This window comes from Chrysemys picta, chromosome 2 (assembly GCF_011386835.1).
Source record: "Chrysemys picta bellii isolate R12L10 chromosome 2, ASM1138683v2, whole genome shotgun sequence".
Classification (NCBI taxonomy): Eukaryota; Metazoa; Chordata; order Testudines; family Emydidae; genus Chrysemys; species Chrysemys picta.
In genome coordinates, this window is record NC_088792.1 from 290,252,820 (window position 1) to 290,272,120 (window position 19,301).

At 70.1% G+C, this 19,301-nt stretch overlaps 1 protein-coding gene across 28 annotated transcripts in view; it reads left to right on the top strand.

The window, feature by feature from the left end:
* The window catches only part of PLEC (plectin), a 149,052-nt gene that overhangs the window by 66,229 nt on the left and 63,522 nt on the right, over positions 1–19,301 (top strand). For 3 of the 28 annotated variants that reach the window (XM_065582316.1, XM_065582317.1, XM_065582320.1), the window contains exon 1: positions 12,606–12,778. The exons of 17 other annotated variants lie outside the window; for them this stretch is intronic. In XM_065582316.1, the coding sequence (XP_065438388.1) occupies positions 12,640–12,778 (139 nt within the window). In that variant the 5' untranslated portion in view covers positions 12,606–12,639. Of the gene's footprint in view, positions 1–2,221; positions 2,292–4,387; positions 4,536–5,284; positions 5,451–12,605; positions 12,779–19,301 lie in introns of those variants that run through there. 8 more of the 28 variants (XM_065582309.1, XM_065582310.1, XM_065582323.1 and 5 more) reach the window with 5 other exon arrangements.

The window sequence follows — 19,301 nt, forward strand, 5'->3', positions numbered from 1 at the left end:
CCTGTCCAGCCAGGTCCCAGCTCGGTGGCAGGAGGAGACAGGGCAGAGGTCATGGGGGACGAGGGCCTTCAGGGGACGGAGGAGGGGCAGGAGAGGGGTGCTCCCTTCTCAGGGTGGGCATCTGCCAGCCTGGGGCTGCAGCGAGGGGGGTGAGGGGCATGTTTGCACCACCTGGGGCTCATCCCCGCCTGCGGTGCGTGCTGGAGACCAGACCCACGTCCGAGTGCGGGGCCCAGGGCAGCCCCCCAGCTCCCTGGACGGGCCCCGATGGCCAGACAGCCTGTGCTGCGGGAGGGGCTGGGCCCATGTGGCACCCTCTGCCCCACGGCTGTGCATGCTGCCTGGGCAGCCGCTCGCTGGTGTCCTGCTGCCCCATCCCCCTCCTGCCCCGCCCGAGGTAGGGGCTTGCCCTGGCCGGGGGTCCCTGCACCATGCGGCGGGGAGGGAGGAGGAGCAGCTCTGCCCGAGGCCCGGCCCTGCTGCTGCGTCTGGCCCAGCGCCGGCTCCAACTTTCCACCAGGAAACGCGCCGAGCTGGGCAGTTCCTGGGGCGTGAGTCAGATGGAGCGCCTGGGTCTGGGCCTGGCCCTGCGCCCGGGGGGGGGAGAGAGTTGGCTGGGCCTGCTCCCCCTCACCCCGCCCCGGCTCTGGAAGGTAGCTTGCCCCACCCCGCCCCGCCCCGCCCCGCAGCTGCTCTGCTGGGACAATGGGGGCATTGTCCAACAGCTGCCGGCGCCTTCCCCACCGCGCTGAGCCGCTCCCTCTGTCCTGCCCCACGGCTGTGCCCTGGGCTACCACGGCTGTGCCCACGCCCCTCTGTCCTGCCCCACGGCTCGGCCCTGGGCTCCCCCTGCCCCACAGCTGTGCCCACACCCCTCTGTCCTGCCCCACGGCTCTGCCAACAGCCCTGGGCTCCCCCTGCCCCACGGCTGTGCCCACGCCCCTCTGTCCTGCCCCACGGCTCTGCCCTGGGCTCCCCCTACCCCACAGCTGTGCCCACGCCCCTCTGTCCTGCCCCACGGCTCAGCCTGGGCTCCCCCTGCCCCACAGCTGGGCCCACATTCTTCTGTCCTGCCCCACAGCCCTGGGCTTCCCTGCCCCCAGCTCTGCCCACAGCCCTGGGCTCTCATGGCTGTGCCCACACCCCTCAGTGCTGACCCATGGCCCTGGGCTCCCTCCAACACCCATGGCCCTCTGTCCTGCCCCATGGCCCTGGGCTTCCCCCGCCCCATGGCTCTGCCCATGCCCCTCAGTGCTGACCCATAGTCCTGTCCCTCCTCTCCGCTTGCTCACTGACTGTGCTGTTAACCCTTCGCCTGGCGCTGGTGCTGTGCAGGGGGGAGGGTTGCCATGGGGAGGGCAGGGAGCCGGACCCAGGTGGGTCTCTACCCCCAGCCCAGCTCCCTGACGGGGGAGGGGTGAGAGCGGGGCTGGAGCTGGCCTTTTCCGGGTGCCTTTTGCAGGGCAGGGGGCTCCTTTGTGCTCTCCGTGGCCCGGCCTTGGCAGGTGTGGGGAGAGGGGCTCCGGCATCTGGGACCCTCTGGTTCAGCACAAGCCCCAGGGGTCTGCTCCTTGCTGAGATCCCCGGGCGGGTGGGGAGAGGGCAAAGCGCCAGGCTCGGCAGTGGGTGCTCCAGGACAGCTCGGACGGGGGCTGCCCTGGGGTGGAGTGTGCTGGAAGGGGACCAAACCCCTCTCCTGAATCTGCCCCGGCTCCAGCCCTCAGTAGCACAAAGCCCCAGGCACTGCCCCAGGCCCCCCCATCAGCGCCCGCTGTGCCCAGCTGTCCGCGGCTGCCCCAGGGCTCGTAGGAGCTGGGTCCTCAGCGAGTTGCTCCAGCCCCTCAGGTGCTGTGATTCCCACGCGCTGCCCTGGCAGGCCGAGGCCGCGCCGTTCCTGGGCCTGTGGAAAGCCCCTGGGCCCCGGAGCCGGAGCCGGCGTCCTCAGGCCCCCGGCCGCTGGTGCGGAGCAGAGGGGCTGAATTGCCGAATGCCACAAGAATCCTGGCCGCTCCTCGCAGCAGCTGGAGTCGATTTGGAAGGCTGGGGCGGGAGCCTGCGGGTGGGCTACCGGCTGCCAGGCTTTGGCAAGAGGAAGAGGAGGGGAGGCCGAGCCCCTGGTGCATCCTGCGGGGCAGGCGCTGCTGGGACTTGCTCCGGCTGCAGCCTGGCAGGAGGGGGTGTGACGAGCGGAGCGGAGCGAGGAGCAGAACGGGAGCCCCAGCGCCGCAGCAGAGCCATGGACTGGGAGGATGGCAGGTATTTCATGGAAGATCTCATCCAGCAGGGCCAAGGTAGGAGCCTGGGGCCGCCTGCCCGGGGAATGGGGAGAGTGGGTCCTGCCCTGCCCCCCGCCTACGCCCCCCTGGGCCTCAGGCCAAGCTCCCCTGGCTGCGCTGGTCTCTCCCTGCCTGTGCCAGCAGCCCCCTCCCTCTGCACAGTGCTGGGGGGGGGGCAGAGCCCTCGCTGCCGGCCGGGGGCTGTGAATGGGGATGGGCCCTGGCCCCCTGTACCCAGCCACGCTAACGAGCACTAGTGACTCCCGCTGGCCTGGCCTCGCCCACGGTGTGCCTGGGCCACCCATCGCCTGCCCCGTCCCCCCGAGGGCTGGCTGGCTCCCGGCGACGGGCCTGACCCGCCTGTGGCTTTGGGCTGGGGCGCCGGAACCGCTCGGGCGGGGGCCGGACGGGGGCCGGGCAGAGCCCCCCCACACCTCCCCCAGCGAGTCCAGGCTCTGTGGCTTTGGGCTGGGGCGCCGGAACCGCTCGGGCGGGGGCCGGATGGGGGCCGGGCAGAGCCCCACACACACCCCCTGGCTGGGCTCCCCAGCATCCCAGTGGCTGCGTCTGGCTGTCAGGGTTTGGCGCTGTAGTTTGGGGCTCTGCCCAGAGCCCGTTCCGGGGCTGAGGGATCCAGTTCCGGTTCTTCTCTTGTCCTCTGGTTAGTCAGTTGCAGTGAAAGCCTGGGCTGGAATTCGGTGCTCTGCTGGATTGGACTCAGGGGCACTGGGGTCCTGCCCCTGTGCCGGGTGCCGGTCACCTGGGGCCGGGCTCGCGGGCGTTTCCAGGGACTCCCAGGGCCCCCACCTGGCCCTGCGCGTCCAGCCCCTCGGCAGGCGGCGGCTCAGCCTGGTGGTGCCTAGTGGCTTCTGAAGGGCTTGGATCTGGGCGGTTGCGGGGTTGTTCCCTGAGCCCAGTGACGGGCAGGTGGCACTGGGCAGCGGTGTGATGTCAGGTGGGCACTGCGGTTAATGCCCCACGCCTGCGTGTGCGGGGTCCCCCAGCTGGAGGCAGCGGCAGGAGTGTTCCTGGGGTGCCGGCGTCTCTCCTGTGCCCAGGCCTGCCCGCGGGGGGCTCTGCTCACCCAGTGATGGTTGGGCCTGGGGGGCAGCAGGGGGGGAACAGGAGGGGTCAGAGTTGCTGTCTTGGCTGAGACCCTGGGGATGGAAGGTGCAAACCAGGCGCTGCTCCGAGCTGAGCTTGGGGGCACAGCGTCTGGGATGGGTGAGCTGTGCCTGGGGCTTTGGGCGTGGATCCAGAGGGCATGGGTTGGCTCGGCCCTGCAGGGGTGGGGGCATCTGCTGGGTGGGGTCAGAGGGGCAGCCCGCCAGGGAGATGCTGCTGTGGGATGAGCCCTAGAGCTGCCATCCCCTTGCCTGGATTGGCCCTGCCCCTGCTCTGCCAGCTCCCTCCCGAGATCCCCAACCCCCTTGTCCCCCGCTCAGGGGTGAGGCCTGGGGGCAGTTTGCCGTGGGGAGGTAACAAAGCCGAGAACCCTGCAAGGGCTGCCTTCCCCTGGGGCTCTGACCCCCGGTGACCTGGGCAACAGGCCTGACCAGGACCCGCCCGTGCTTGGGGCTGGCAGCACTGGGAAGGGGGTGTTGAGTACCCGCCGTGGGGAGGGCACTTTAGACAGGACCCAGAGCCCTGTGCCAGGGGGTGGGGCAGGCCATGCCTGCGACTGTTCAACCCCAGGCAGGTGCCAGTGCAGGTCGGGACGGTGCTGGCCCCAAGGCCCCTAGTCGCTGGCTTTGCCAGGCAATGCTGCACTCGGACCCCTTTTTCCTGCCGAGTGCTCGTCTGATGCTGCTGCCCGGGCTGCCAGCCTGTTACGGGCACAGGCCAGCCGGGCCCAGGGCGAGCGGGCGCTGTGAATGGACAAACGCTGTGTGGGATGGGCCCGCAGCCCCAGGCATGGCAGAGCCCCTGGTACGGGGTTACTCCTGTTTCCCGTCTTGTGGGTGGCTGGGCCCCTGTACTGCGGGCTGGGAGATCTCCAGCCATGGGCCTCTGGGGGGCTGCAGCCGGCCCCTCCTCCCGCCTGCGGCTGGGCCCCGCTGCTGTTGCCATGTCATGTTCTAACTCGGGAGGCATGACAGGTTGTGCGGGGATATTTATAGCCCCCCGCTCCCTCCCCTTCCCCATGGGCACAGGGCTCGGACGGCTCTGCCGCAGTGTGGGCTCTGTGCGGTGGGCTCCTGCCCCCTCTGTCCCATCCCGGGCCGTGGAGAAGCTGCTTCCCCATGAAGATCGTGCCAGGTAGGGGCCCAGGGCCTCGCCCATGTGTGTGCCCGGCTCCCAGGCGCCCGCTGGGCTATTTCCACCCCAGCAGTTGGGGTTATAAAAAGCCCCCCGCGGATGCCTGCTGTGAGTGATGGGTGCTGAGCAGTGGGGCGGCTGGGGCTAGTGGAGGGGCAGCCGGGTGCCCATACCTGCCCCTGGGGGGCTGTCCGTGCAGTGGGGCTCTGCCGTCCAGGGGCTGGGGGGCTGCCTGGGGGGACAGGTCTGGCTGGCTGGGCTGCATGCATAATGAAGGGGAAGGACCCATGGGGGGTGAGCTGTGGGGCGCAGGGGACTGGGTGCCCTAGGAGAGGCAGTTCCCCACTAGGGCAGGGGGTGCTGGGCTCTGGGCCAAGGGGTCCCAGCTGTGGTGGGGCTATGGTCCCTATTGGGATGTGGGGTCCTGGCCGGGCGAGGAGGGGTTCCCATGGGAGGTGCTGGGGGTCCTGGCCGGGGGAGGGCGGACCAGAGGGGGGCAGGGGTTCCCATGGGGGTCCCGTGGGGCGGGGGGTGCTGGCCGGGTGGAGGAGGGGTTCCTATGGGGGGTCCTGGCCAGGGGAGGGCGGCGCTGGTCCCCCAGAGGGGGCAGGGGTTCCCATGGGGGTCCCGTGGGGCGGGGGGGTGCTGGCCGGGGGAGGGCGGCGCTGGTCCCGCGGGGCGGACCGGGCGCCGCGGGGCGGGCCGAGCCGCAGTGCGGGGCGGGCCGGCGCAGGGGGCCGGGCCAGGAGGCGGCCGGGCAGGATCCGAGGCCGGCCGGGCGGGTGCAGGCAGCCGCAGCCGGAGCCGCTCGCCCCGCGGCCATGGACGCCCCCGCCGGCCCCCTCCCCTGGCTGGTGGCCGGGGCCCACGGGCTGGCGCTGCTGCTGGCCTGGCGCTGGCGGCGCTGCGCCCCAGGTGAGAGCGGGCCGGGCCGAGCCGAGCCGGGCGGGGCCGGGCTGGGCTGTGGGCGGCCGCTTTCCCCGTCCGCCCGCCCCCCTGCCAAACACGGGCACGTGTGCGCCGGCTTAACCCCTGCGTCGCCGCCGGACTCCTGGGTTCTCTTCCTGGGTTGGAGCTGGACTCCTGGGTTCTTTCCTGGCGGGGGGGGGGCAGTGGGTCGGGGCCCTGGGAGCGGGTCTCCTGGGTTCTCTCCCAGATCTGTCCCAGGCTTGTTCTGTGTCCTTGGCAAGTCATTTCCCTTCCCTGGGCCTCAGTTTCCCCAGAGCAGCAGGTGTTGCTGCCTTTGCCCTGCGCGGGCTCAGATGTCCTCATTTCTAAAGGCTTCTCCGCAGCTGCATCGTGCCCGCCTGAGCGGGCAGAGGCAGCCCTCCTGGGATGTATGCGGTGGACAGGGTCCGTGTCTGGATCTGTGCCACGGGAAGCGTGGGGCCGGGGGGCGGACAGGGTCCGTGTCTGGATCTGTGCCACTAGCAGTGTGGGGCCGGGGAGCGGGCGGTGGACCAGGGTCCGTGTCTGGATCTGTGCCACGGGCAGTGTGGGGCCGGGGAATGGACGGGGTCCGTGTCTGGATCTGTGCCACGGGAAGCGTGGGGCCGGGGAGCGAGCGGCGGACGGGGTCCGTGTCTGGATCTGTGCCACGAGCAGTGTGGGGCCGGGGAGCGGGCGGTGGACCAGGGTCCGTGTCTGGATCTGTGCCACGGGCAGTGTGGGGCCGGGGAATGGACGGGGTCCGTGTCTGGATCTGTGCCACGGGAAGCGTGGGGGCGGGGAATGGACGGGGTCCGTGTCTGGATCTGTGCCACGGGAAGCGTGGGGCTGGGGAGCGAGCGGCGGACAGGGTCCGTGTCTGGATCTGTGCCACGAGCAGTGTGGGGCCGGGGAGCGGGCGGTGGACCAGGGTCCGTGTCTGGATCTGTGCCACGGGCAGTGTGGGGCCGGGGAATGGACGGGGTCCGTGTCTGGATCTGTGCCACGGGAAGCGTGGGGCTGGGGAGCAGGCGGCGGTGGCTGGCTGGGTGTGCGAGGAGCTGGTGCCAGAGCGGTGCAGGGCACCCAGGGGAAGGGAAACGTCTGCAGAGCCCCGGGGATGCTGTGGTCCCTGGGGAGGAGCTGCGGCTGGTGCCAAGCCAGGTGCGGTCTGGGGGCTGTTGTCCTGCCATTGTTGGGCTTTGAGAGTAAACCAGGTGGGGCAGCTGCTGGCTCCAGATCCGTGCAGACCCCCAGTCTCTGCAGGGCTGGCCCCACTGCCCCAGCCAGAGGAGCTGAGCGCCAGGCTGCTAGTGAGTTTTGCCACGGAGCTCTTACACACCAGGGCTTTTCTGTCCGGGGTGCGTGTCTGTGCTAAGGGCCAGCCCGCCCCCCGCATCGCTCTGGGCCCAGTCCGGGGCCTGTCTCGTCCTAGGTGAGCTGGTGACCAGGTGGCTCCGTCTAAAGGCAGCAAGAGGCGTCTGTCCCTAGAGGAGCTCTGTCTCCTCCACTCAGCCTTGCCGGGGGGAGCTCCCTGGCGAGTTCTTCCTTCAGCTGAGCCTGGGGGAAGCGGGGGATGCTGCCCAGCAGGGGGACCAGACGGGGTGTCCGGCTCAGCTTGGGGGTCTCGTTGGCAGGTGCTTCCCTGGCTGGATGTCTGTGGGGATGGGCCATTGCTGGACTGGTGTTGGGCTGGCCTGCCTCGCCGCCACCGCATTGCTGGGTTGCCTTTGGCGGCTGCCCAGGGCCCACTTGCTGCAGGGCTGGGCGCAGGCTCGGGGGAGGGAGGCCTTTGGTGACAGACAGAGGGTTGAGTGCTGCGTTTCTGGGGCAGTGGCGTCAATTGGGGAGAAGATGCGCTCCCTCCCCCCGGCTTGGGGGTCGCTGGCTGGCAGGGCGCTCGGGGTGAGGCTGGCTGGGGGACGGGCTGCAGGCTCTGGGGATGCAGAGCGAGGCTGTTCTCTCTGGTCACCCTGCGAGCTGCAGCTCCCTGGCTCCGGCCTGCCCGTGGAGGGGTGGGGTGGAGGTGTTCACGAGAAGTCTCCAGCTGCCGGGCGGGTTCCCAAGTACCAGCTGTTGAGGCTGGCGGCAGGACTGCGCTGACGGGGTTATTTTTATACGAAACTGATGCTGGTTCTCGGAACAATCCCCCCCCCCCCCCCGCTATTGTCTTCTCTACCTGCTGCCCTGGCAGCTCCTGCATGGGGGGCCATCCTGCCAAGCCCCCCTGGTTTCTCTAGGGCTGCCCCCCTCTGGCGCCTCCCTTTCTCCCCTGCACCTTTGTGCCAGAGGCCTGGTGTTTACAGTACACGCCGTCCCTGGCTCTGGGCAGAGCTGGGACCGGGCGGGGTCACCCGCTTTAGAGGCTGGAGCCTGCTTCCTCCTGGCAGAAATGGAGGGAGCCCCATTGCGGCCCCTCTTCCTCCAGACCCCCTGGCCGTGGGTCCCTCGGGATAGCTTTGGGGGGGGACGATGCTGGATGGGCTGTGAGGGTCCCTTCCCTGTAGCTGAGCCCTTGTGCACCTGTGGCGGGCCCCTGCCCCGCCCCACCCCACTCCACCCCATAGTTCTCTGCCTGCCAACGGCTGGCTCTGGGGGCTGTGGGGCCAGGTGCATTGGAGGCACTGGGGACGGGGGCAGGATGGTGGCACATGCCCTGCCCCCCAGCAAGAGAACTAGCTGGTGCCGGATCCCCCCCCGCCCCCCCGGGCCGTTTCCAGGGCGTTGGCTGTGGTTTCCGTGGAATCCGTGCAGGGCATTCCGGGATGTCACGCTGCCTCCTCTGGTGGCGGGCGCTGGCCCGCGTTGCCATGGCAGCAGCAGCTCCGAGGGCCCACACACGAGTGTTCAGGAAACCACAGTCTGGTGCTGCCCCCCTGCAAAGTGGGGCTGGGGGGGGGCGGCTGCCGCTTCACTGCCCTGGCAGGCGCCCAGCAGGGCTGGCTGGGGGAGCGGGGGGGTTCCATCCTCCGGCAGCGCCACGAGGGACTCTGCGTCCCCAGGCGCTGCTGTCCGCGCCCAGGAATGCCCCCGGGCACCTTGACGGCAGGCGGGGCCTGTTCCCAGGCAGAACAGGGCCCATGTCCCTGGCACAGGGCCATGCCTGCTCAGAGGGCATCTCACTCCACCCTCCACGCCAAGGTCGCACCTGCCAGCGCCTGTCATCTCAGAGGGGCTTTAGCAGAGCCCTGGAGTGGGACGGGGCTCATGTCTGTCCCCCCCACACGCACACGGGGACTGCAGGCCACCTGGGATGGACCCCACAGCAGGGGGGCCTCCAACCTTGGCCTGTAACTGCCTCCTCTCAGGTAGTCTGCGCTCAGGACTCCTGGGTTCTCTGCTCAGCCCTGCTCCCCACACCCGGCTTGGTCAGGTTTAACACCCCCTCCCCCCAGTGAGCTGCCGTGGCGTGGGAGTGTGGGGGGCTGGGTGGGGAGAGCCCAGCCTCCTGTATTATATGTCCCTGGAGCAGTGGGGGAGCTGCCCTGTGGCATCTGCAGAGCCCCACCCCGTGTGGGGGTATTTTTAGCGCCAGCGTCTGTCTGCGTCCCACAGGGGGAGGGTGTTTGTCCTGGATGCCAAAACCCAGCCCTGGGCACGGTGACTGTAGCCCGCCCTTCCTGCCGTGGGGCACAGGCCTGGGGGCTGTGGTTCAGGAGCTCTGCCTGCCCCTCCTGGCGCTGTGTCGGCATCTCCCTGGCGCCTCTGGCCACCGAGCCCCATGCCCAGCCGCAGGGGCAGCTCCAGGGATGCCCCAGCTCTCCCCATTGCTGGCTGAGCCTGGCCCCGTCTCCCCCCTGTCTGGACGTGGCTGACCCGAAAGGGCTGGGCTTGGCCGGGGGAGGCTGTGCAGTAGCCTGATTCCCAGGTGCTGCTCTGGGTCTGGCCCCAGGGCTCTTGCTGCCGGCCTGGGGCAGGGGGTCTGTCCATGGGCTGCCCACATCTGAGCAGGCCAGAATGCTGTGCCTGGAGGGCCACTGGTGCGTTGTGGCAGGGAGTTCCGCAGACCAATTGTGCCGGTTGGAGAGGAGGCGTGCGAATGGTGGGGAGGATGTGTTGATGAGGCGGGGGGGCACAGAGCTCCGGGGGGGCTTGTTGATGAGGCGGGGGGGCACAGAGCTCCGGGGGGGTTGTGGAGGGGCGGGGGAAGAGGAACGCTGTAGCTAGCCGAGCGTGGCGGCTGTTGTTTGTTTGGGCTCTGTTCCGTCGCTAAGGCAGGCTGGAGCCGCATGCGACAATGAACGCGCGGCCGTTGTGGGCGGGGAAGGCCCCATGGGACTCTTGGGAACCCCCCTCCCTCCCCAGTCAGCTTTTCCACTAGCCCCCCCATGGCCGTGAGTGCCGGCTGGGGCTGGGAAGGGGGAGCTGGCTGGGTCGTGACTCACCAGCTGCGAAGAAAGGAAAGGAAATGGCAAAAGGCTGCGGTTTGGGCCTGGGCTGGCAGGTCCTGCCAAGGGAAACAGCCCCTGTGCCGAGCTGGGAGCCAGGAACCTCCGCTCAGCTGCCCCCGCTCCCTGGGAACCGCTCTGCGCAGTGTCTCCTGCTGCCCCTGGGGAAAGCCTGGGGAGGGGCAGGGGCATCCCCGTCAGGAGAGGCTGTGGCTCAAGGCCCTTTGCCAGCTGGGGGCTGAGGGGGGGCTCCCTTCCCCTGCTGCGCCAAGGGGACAGACTGGCTGAGGCGTGTAAAAGGAACAAACCCCCCCTAGGACACTGCAGCCTGTAAGATCCAGAACCATCTCCTGCCTCCCACCAGCAATTAACCGCAGCCCGGCCCACCCGGAGCTCCTGCCTTATCTCCGCTCCACAGATGGGACGGGGCTGGGCCGAGGTCACACGCAGAGCTGGGAACAGAACCCAGGAGTCCTGCCCCCCCAACCCTACACCCCACTCCCAGGCCTGCAGCTGGCAGCTTCCCCTGTTCCCTGTGCTAAGGCGTGGGGACGAGGGCCCCAGCCGCCTGGGGACACCGCCAGACTGAGCCAGCCTGGAGGATGTTCCTCCCTCCCCGCTGCAGGACATGGGCTCCTGGGCTCAGCCCGGCGCTGCCAGCCTCCCACGGGTCCCACCTAGCGCATCCCTTGTGGTGCCCGGGGGGGCTGGCTTGCCTTGCTGGTCTCTCTAGCTCCTCCTCCCCCTGCTGCTGCTGGCCCTGGAGATGCTCTGGAGGTTGGCAGGGCCCCACTGCCCTGGCGGGAGAGTCCTGCTGGGCCTAGGGGGGCCAAGCGTGGCCCTGAAAACCCCTGCAAGGCAGGGCCTGTGGGCTGTACCAATGGCATGCGGCTGTACTCACTGGCCCCACTGCTAGGGGGCTGCCCGGCACCATGCAGGGCCATGGGGCAGGCTGTGTGCTCTCTGCTGCTCTGAACAGGGCCTGGGGCTGCCAGGGAAGACTGACTGCTAGTGGGCATTTGGTCAGGCAGGGCCCCGCTCCTGCGGGGAGCCCCATGCGTGGTCCAGGGCGTGCTGGTGCTGGGTGCTCCACGGGCGGGGGGGATCCCCTGCTGTGGCCGTTCGGTCTGGGGGGTGCTGCCCCTCAGAGCAGTACTGGGGAGGGGGTGCCGATCTGCTGGTGTGGGCGCAGTTCTAGCAGGGAAAGGTGCAGTCTCCCAGCATGGCGTGGGCCCCTCCCCAGGCGATCCGGGGCTGCCTCTGCAGGGGGGTCATGTCGGCGCGCGGGTTCAACCTCCTGGCGTGGGCAGGCCTGAGGCTGCGGCCGTCCCGCGGCAGGGCTCGCAGGGCACCGGGAGCTGGCCGGGCTGTGGCTGGCGGCCAGGGGGCTGTTGTCACCAGCTGTCCTGTGAGCTCTGGCTTGGGGGAGTCCCGGGAAGCTCTGGCCCTGTCTTGAGAGCCATGGGCTCTCCTCCGATGAGGTAACGGGAAAGGGAGCCAACAAGGAACGTGCTGAGGGCTCCCCTCGGCGCTGGGCTCCTGGGCTCTGGCGCGGGGCCACGGCTCTGCACCCTGGGCTCCCCACGCACACGCCCGCAGCCTGACGGCTCTCAGCCCCTGCAGCCGGTTCAGCCCCCGGCCCTGCCTGCTGGATCCAGGCTAGGAAATGGGGAGGGGGGGGTTGTGCACCAGATGCTGGGGTGGCTGGAGTATTGCTCCTCCCCCGAGCGGGGGGGGGGGGGGGGGGGAGGCTTGGTCCCGGGCTGGGGGAGCTGCTGAGGGGGCTCAGGCCTTGGCTAGGGCAGCTTGGTCTTGGGCTGGGGGTCTGCTGGGGGTCTACTGGGGGGGCTTAGAGCTGGGCTAGGGGGGCTGGTCCTAGGCTAGTCACCCCCCTGAGAGTGGGCTGGGGGGCTCCAGGGCAGCTCAATCCCGGGCTGGGGGGATGTTGGGGGGATCCTGCGGTGGTTGGTCCCGGGCTGGCGGGCTTCAGGGGGGTCATTCCCGGGCTGGGGGACTGTGGGGGGGTCAGTTCCAGGCTGGGGGGGGTGTTGGGCGGCTCCTGGGTGGCTCGGTCCTGGGCTGGGGGGCTCCCGGGCGGGTCGGTGCCGGGCTGGTGGGGGATTGTTGGGGGGGCTCCCGGGCGGGTCGGTGCCGGGCTGGGGGGGGGATGTTGGGGGGTCCCGGGCTGGGGGGGGATGTTGTGGGGGCTCCCGGGGCGGGTCGGTGCCGGGCTGGGGGGGGATGTTGGGGGGTCCCGGGCTGGGGGTGGATGTTGGGGGGGCTCCCGGGCCGGGGGGGTGGATGTTGGGGGGCTCCCGGGCGGGTCGGTCCCGGGCGGGGGGGGCTCCCGGGCGGGTCGGTGCCGGGCGGGGGGGGGTGTTGAGGGGCTCCGGGGGGGTCGGTGCCGGCTGGGGGGGATGTTGGGGGGGTCCCGGGCGGGTCGGTGCCGGGCTGGGGGGGATGTTGGGGGGTCCCGGGCTGGGGAGGGGTTGTTGGGGGGGTCCCGGGCGGGTCGGTGCCGGGCTGGCGGGGTGTGTTGGGGGGCTCCGGGGGGGTCGGGCCCGGGCCGGGGTTGATGTTGGGGGGCTCCGGGCGGGTCGGTGCCGGGCCGCGGGGGGGATGTTGGGGGGCTCCGGGGGGGTCGGGCCCGGCGGGGCTGGCTCCGCGCTGGCGGCTCCCCGGCCGCTCGGGGCTGGGGCTGGGCCAGGCAGGGGTGGGGGCGGGCGCGGGGCTGGGCGGCTCCTGTCCCTGTCCCAGCCCGCGGGCGGGCGGAGGAGCAGCGCAGCGGCATGGCCGGCAGCCCGGACCCCGCGTCCTCCGTGGCCGCTTACTTCGCCTACAAGCGGGCGGTGCTGCGGGGCTCCGAGTGGCTGCTGAGCCGCAGCTCGGAGCGGAGGAGCTACCTGAGCCGGCGGCTCTGCTGCGTCGGTGGGTCCGGCCGGGCGGTCCGGGGGGCGCAGGGCTGGGGGGGCAGTGCCGGGGCGGTGAGGGGCCGGGGGCAGTGCCGGGGCGGTGAGGGGCCGGGGGCAGTGATGGGGTGCAGTGCTGGGACCAGTGCTGGGGCAGTGAGGGGTGGGGTGCAGTGCTGGGGTGTGGAAGGGGGGTGCAGTGATGGGTGCAGTGCCGGGGCGGTGAGGGGCCGGGGGCAGTGATGGGGTGGGGAGGGAGGGGGGTGCAGTGCTGGGGCTTTGAGGGGCCGGGGGCAGTGATGGGGTGGGGAGGGAGGGGGGTGCAGTGCTGGGGCAGTGAGGGGCCGGGGGCAGTGATGGGGTGGGGAGGGAGGGGGTGCAGTGCTGGGGCAGTGAGGGGTGGGGTGCAGTGATGGGACGGTGAGGGACGGGGTGCAGTGCTGGGGCAGTGTTGGGGAGGGAGGGGATGCAGTGCTGGGGCAGTGAGGGGTGGGGTGCAGTGACGGGGGCGCTGGGGCACCCCCGGGGCCATCGCTCCTGCCACTAGACTCGGCTGTCCGCAGGTGTGTTTGTTTCTGAGCTCAGCGGACCCAGCGCCCGCTTTCAGGGCAGCGAAGGGTTAATGGTTTGGGGGCGGGGCTTGCCGTAGCCCTGCCCCCTGTCGGGCTCTGGGAAGGGCCTGCCGGGGTAACAGTGACCCTTGAGCCAAGCGGTTGAGCAACGTGCAGCCCCTCCCCCGCCAGGTGCCCTGGGAGGCCGTGCAGCCCCTCCCCCGCCAGGTGCCCTGGGAGGCTGGCAGCCCCTCCCCCCTGCAGCACAGGTGCAGGCTGATCACACGCACACCTTGCTGGCCCATCCCCCCATGCACCCCCGAGGCCTGGGGGAGCCCGGCTGGGGCAGCCCCCTCAGCCTGGGGATGGTGCCTCAGTCCTCTAGGGCGGGCTCCTCGTGGGGCCCGGGCACCTTGTCTGCGGGCAGGGGACGGGGGCTCCCTGGAGCTGAGACTGGCTTGTGATTCCCCGGCCCACTAACAAAGCTGCCAGCCCCAGAGCACTGCCCCGAATCAGCCCAGCTCCCCGGCCGTCCGGGGCAGGCACCTGGCGGGTGACCCTGGTTCTCCTACTGCCTGGGGCGCCTGGGCCCTGCCCCGCCCGTCCGGCGCTGCTGGGAGCGGGGCCGCGCAGGGCTGGGTGTGGAGCCGTTAGCCGCGCTCAGCCGTTGATGTCTGCGGGGGACACCCCGGCCCTTCATGGGCCTCGCCCGGGTGACCCTGGGCTGGGTGGCCACAGCGAGGGAGGGGAGCGGCAGGCAGGTGTGTCCAGCGGGGGGGTCGAAGTGCCTCCCATGGGGGTGAACCTCGGGGCCCGCAGGCTGGCGTTGAGCAGACGTGGCGGCTGGCAGTGAAGCCGCGTGAAGGGACGCTGCTGGGCCCTCGAGCTGCACCACTCTGGGAAGCCAAACTTACGTTGCTGCTCTAAACCCCCCACCGGCCTCTGGGCTGGGCCTGCTCCCGCAAGGCCCCTGGGTCTCTACCCTCCAGACAGGCGGGAATGGGCGAGCCTTTCCTGCCGTGGAGCGTGCCCCCCGCTGACGGCCCAGGTGTGCCCCCCTGATGCCCGGTGCGCCCCCCGCTGACGGCCCCAGTGTGGCCCCCCCGTTCCCAAAGGCTGCTGTGGTGTGGGGCGCTGGAATGAGACCCCGAGCAGGACGGGGGCAAAGGGGCCCGTGGGAGGCGAGAGACCTGCTGTCTAGTACTACTGCTCTGGCGTCCCCCCGGCCTGCCTGGCCCCCTGCACTCCCGGGCCGGGGGCATCACAGGCTGCAGCCAGCCTCACAGACGGCCTCTGACATCCTGCTGCCAGGAGCTGCGGGCTCTGCCCGTGCTGCGGAGCTTGGGCTGCTGAGCAGGGCACCCGCCTTGCTCTCCCTGGGGTGCTGCCGCCGGGGGATCCCGCCCGCAGCTAAGAGCAGCTGCCCATGCCCACGTGTCTGGGGCCCGCAGTCAGACCGTTCCCACCTTGCGATGTGAGCCCTGCCCCGCAGGCTGCCCCGGTGCTTCCTGGGAGCCAAGACCTGCTCCCCCCCCCCCCCCCCCTGCCAGCCTGTGGCCTCAGAGCCCCGGCCTTGCCCCCCTGGCAGCCTCTGCCCCTCCTCGCCTGGCGCCTCAGAACCCCGGCCTTGCCCCCCGGCAGCCCTGGCACTAGACTAGCTCGTACCCCTGCGCGGGAGGCCCTGGCGGGGAGGGCTCTGCTACACCCATGGTGGTTTGCATTGACTGTTCTTTGAACACTTCACTTCCAGACAGCATTGAAGGCTGATGGCTGGCACGTTTTTCAGGCTATATTTTCAAGGGAATTCAGTATTGTACTGAAGGTCAGATGGCTTTTAACTCTTACAGACTAAACTGCAGTACGTACCCTAGGAATGGGTGAACATCTCTACCTACCTTGGCTTGCAAAAGTAATTTTTCCAAGCCTTTTTCTTCTGACTGCAACCCATTTTCCCCACCTCCTGATTGAACTGAAAAGAAAATGAGGTCTCGTACCTAAAGAGAATCCGGTGCTAATTATTAGGAATAGAAAAGCCACATTCACCCTGCTCGTGACATTAGAAGACAGCTGAAATGGATATCCTGTATATTTATGTATGGTGTGTATAAACTCTGCCACGCCGTGCCCTTGCCCCCAGCAGGGGGAGCATGTGGGGGGGGGGCGGGCTGACACCTCCAGTGTCTCCCAACCCCTGGGGTCCTGCCCCCACAGCGGGATGAAGGGGGTCTCAGCCCAGGAAGCTGGGGTGGGGTCTGTACCCAAGGCCTGGGGGAAGTTTCTGTGCCCAAGGCTGATGGGAAGGATCTGCCGTCCCGGCACAGCTGCCCCTACCGCTGGTTGCCCCAGGAGTGGGGAGGGGCAGGTGGAGCAGAGGGGATGTCCCAGCCCCACGAGCAGGGTCTGCCCTGCCCCTGAGCCCGTTGCTGTCTCTGACACTGCCTCTGCCCAGCAGCAAAGGCCTGCTCGTGGGCTGCCACTATCCTGGCCAGTGCCTGCCCCCTCCCAGCCTGCAGCCACCCCACATGCACAGACTCCCTGCCAGCAGCCCCTCCGTGCCAGGGCACAGGCCAGGCCGCAGTGTGGGCTGGGGAGGAAGGGGTTTGTAGTGGGCATACGGGACAGGAACTATGGAGTGCAGGGGTGTTGCTGGTGTAATGGGGTGGGGTTGGCACTGGCTGTATTGGACTGAATGGGGGCTGTAGCACACTGGGAGGGCTGTCTGGCTGTAGCGGGGGTGTCTGGTCTGTGGGGTTATCTGGCTGTAATGGAGGTGTCTGGTCTGCAGGTCTCTCTGGCTGTAGCAGGGACTGTCCGAGTGTAGCAAGGGTGTCTGGCTGTAGCAGGGGGTGACTAGTCTGCAGGGTTCTGTGGCTGGAGCAAGGGATGATTGGTCTGCAGGTCTCTCTGGCTGTAGCAAGGATTGTCCGAGTGTAGCAAGGGTGTCTGGCTGTAGCAGGGGGTGACTAGTTTGCAGGGCTCTGTGGCTGGAGCAAGGGGTGATTGGTCTGCAGGACTCTCTGGCTGTAGCAGGGACTGTCCGAGTGTAGCAAGGGTGTCTGGCTGTAGCAGGGGGTGACTAGTCTGCAGGGCTCTGTGGCTGGAGCAAGGGGTGATTGGTCTGCAGGACTCTCTGGCTGTAGCAGGCAGTGTTGGGGCCTGTGACTGGGCTGCAGGGGGGTGGCTGCCGGGGCAGGCGCTGGGTTGACAGAAGCAGTAGGCTCAGACCCCACCCCCATGTCCGTGCCTGGCTCTTGGTGGTTCTCAGCCTGGACTCTGCCCTCAGGGCCGGAGCAGCTTCTCCTGAGGCTCCGGGCTGGGCCCTTGCGGTGTGATTCACGTGGGATCCAGCAGGGGGTACTCTGTGTCTTCCCGCTCCGCGGGAGCCCTAGAAATTCCCCCCTCGCTGCCCTCTCCAGGGTTTGCAGGGACCTGGCCAGCTCCTGCGATGGGGGCAGGACCCTCTGTGCCAGGTGTTGTACAGACACGGGGTGAGCACCCCAGCTCCCTCGGCTGGGTCGAGCTGCACCCGGCCTGGCACACAGAGAGGTGTCGGAGGGGGACAGCGAGGGTGTTTTGCGGATGTATCCGGTGGGCGCTTTCCCGGCATGAGGGGCAGCCGGGAGAACCTGAAGGGGCTTGTTGGAAGGTGTGAGACGTGGGCGACGGGGGTTGGCCTTGTGGCCAGGGGTGCCAGCACGGGAGAGGCGACGGGCAGGACCTGACACTGAGACCGGCTGTCTGATGTGCCAGCGGAGGCTGCAGAGGGTCACGGGCCGTGTGGGGGCTGGGAGACCGGAATGGGCCGGAGCCAAGACTGTGGTGCGGCCAGTTGGAGTCTGTGAATCCAGCCTGGGGGCTCCGCTCTGGCTCCGTGGGGTGTATGTGGGGGTGTGTGCGTGTGTGTGTGTGCTGGAGTCGGGGGGAGGGGGGCTCTGGTGAGATGAGGGGGTGCTCAGACAGTGATCAGCTGATCCCTCCTGGCCTTAGACGTTGTAACCCGCTTGGTCTCCTCGCCCCAGGCTGGCGGGTGGGTGGCTGAGCTGTCTCAGGCCGTGACGGGGCTGGCCCGGTGCTGCACCCTGCCCCCCTGGGGTCTGAGAGGGGGCAGCCCCTGGGGCCTGCCCTGCCCCTGCCCGTTACACAGGGAGCCAGACACAGCAACAGGGAGAGACAGGAGCAAATGCTGCCACCACTATCCCGACCCCCACAGCGCCTCCTGCTGGGAGCCCCCCACACACAGCCAGTGCCCTGCCCCGCCCTGCCCCCATAGCGCCCCCTGCTGGGAGAGGCTGGGCTGGAGTCTCCGGGAGCTGCCCCCCAGTCTGCGCCCTGCCCCGACCCCCACAGCGCCCCCTGCTGGGAGCCCCCACACACAGCCAGTGCCCCGCCCCGCCCCCACAGCACCTCCTGCTGGGAGACCCCCCACACAGCCAGTGCCCTGCCCCGCCCACACAGCACCCCCTGCTGGGAGCCCCCACACACAGCCAGTGCCCTGCCCCGACCCCCACAGCGCCCCCTGCTGGGAGCCCCCACACACAGCCAGTGCCCAGCCCCGCCCCCACAGCACCCCCTGCTGGGAGACCCCCCCCCACAGCCAGTGCCCCGCCCCGCCCCCACAGCACCCCCTGCTGGGAGACCCCCCACACAGCCAGTGCCCTGCCCCGCCCCCACAGCACCCCCTGTTGGGAGCCCCCACACACAGCCAGTGCCCTGCCCCCCCAGCACCCCCTGCTGGGAGCCCCCACACACAGCCAGTGCCCTGCCCCGCCCCGCCCCGCCCCCACAGCGCCCCCTGCTGGGAGCCTCCACACACAGCCAGTGCCCTGCCCCGCCCTGCCCCCATAGCGCCCCCTGCTGGGAGAGGCTGGGCTGGAGTCTCTGGGAGCTGCCCCCCAGTCTGCGCCCTGCCCCGACCCCCACAGCGCCCCCTGCTGGGAGCCCCCCCCCCACAGCCAGTGCCCTGCCCCGCCCCGCCCCCACAGCACCCCCTGCTGGGAGACCCCCCCCCACAGCCAGTGCCCCGCCCCGCCCCCACAGCACCCCCTGCTGGGAGACCCCCCACACAGCCAGTGCCCTGCCCCGCCCCCACAGCACCCCCTGTTGGGAGCCCCCCCACACAGCCAGTGCCCTGCCCCCCCAGCACCCCCTGCTGGGAGCCCCCACACACAGCCAGTGCCCTGCCCCGCCCCGCCCCCACAGCGCCCCCTGCTGGGAGCCTCCACACACAGCCAGTGCCCTGCCCCCCCAGCACCCCCTGCTGGGAGCCCCCACACACAGCCAGTGCCCTGCCCCGCCCCGCCCCCACAGCGCCCCCTGCTGGGAGCCCCCACACACAGCCAGTGCCCTGCCCCGCCCCCACAGCACCTCCTGCTGGGAGCCTCCACACACAGCCAGTGCCCTGCCCCGCCCTGCCCCCATAGCGCCCCCTGCTGGGAGAGGCTGGGCTGGAGTCTCTGGGAGCTGCCCCCCAGTCTGCGCCCTGCCCCGACCCCCACAGCGCCCCCTGCTGGGAGCCCCCCCCCCACAGCCAGTGCCCTGCCCCGCCCCGCCCCCACAGCACCCCCTGCTGGGAGAGGCTGGGCTGGAGTCTCTGGGAGCTGCCCCCCAGTCTGCGCCCTGCCCCGACCCCCACAGCGCCCCCTGCTGGGAGCCCCCCCCCACAGCCAGTGCCCTGCCCCGCCCCGCCCCCCCAGCACCCCCTGCTGGGAGACCCCCCACACAGCCAGTGCCCCCCCCCTGCCCCCCCAGCACCCCCTGCTGGGAGTCCCCCCACACAGCCAGTGCCCTGCCGCGCCCCCCCCAGCACCCCCTGCTGGGAAGTGACTGTCTTGGCTGCCGGCAGAATGTGAGTGAGCGCCCAGCTATGTGACGTGGGTTGGCGTCAGCCGGGGCCAGGCAGCTCATTGCTCCATATGTGTCAGTGGCTGGAAAATACTTGTGGTTTAGAAACCGTTGTAGGGCACATTCCTCCCGCGCTGGCCCCGGCCCAGC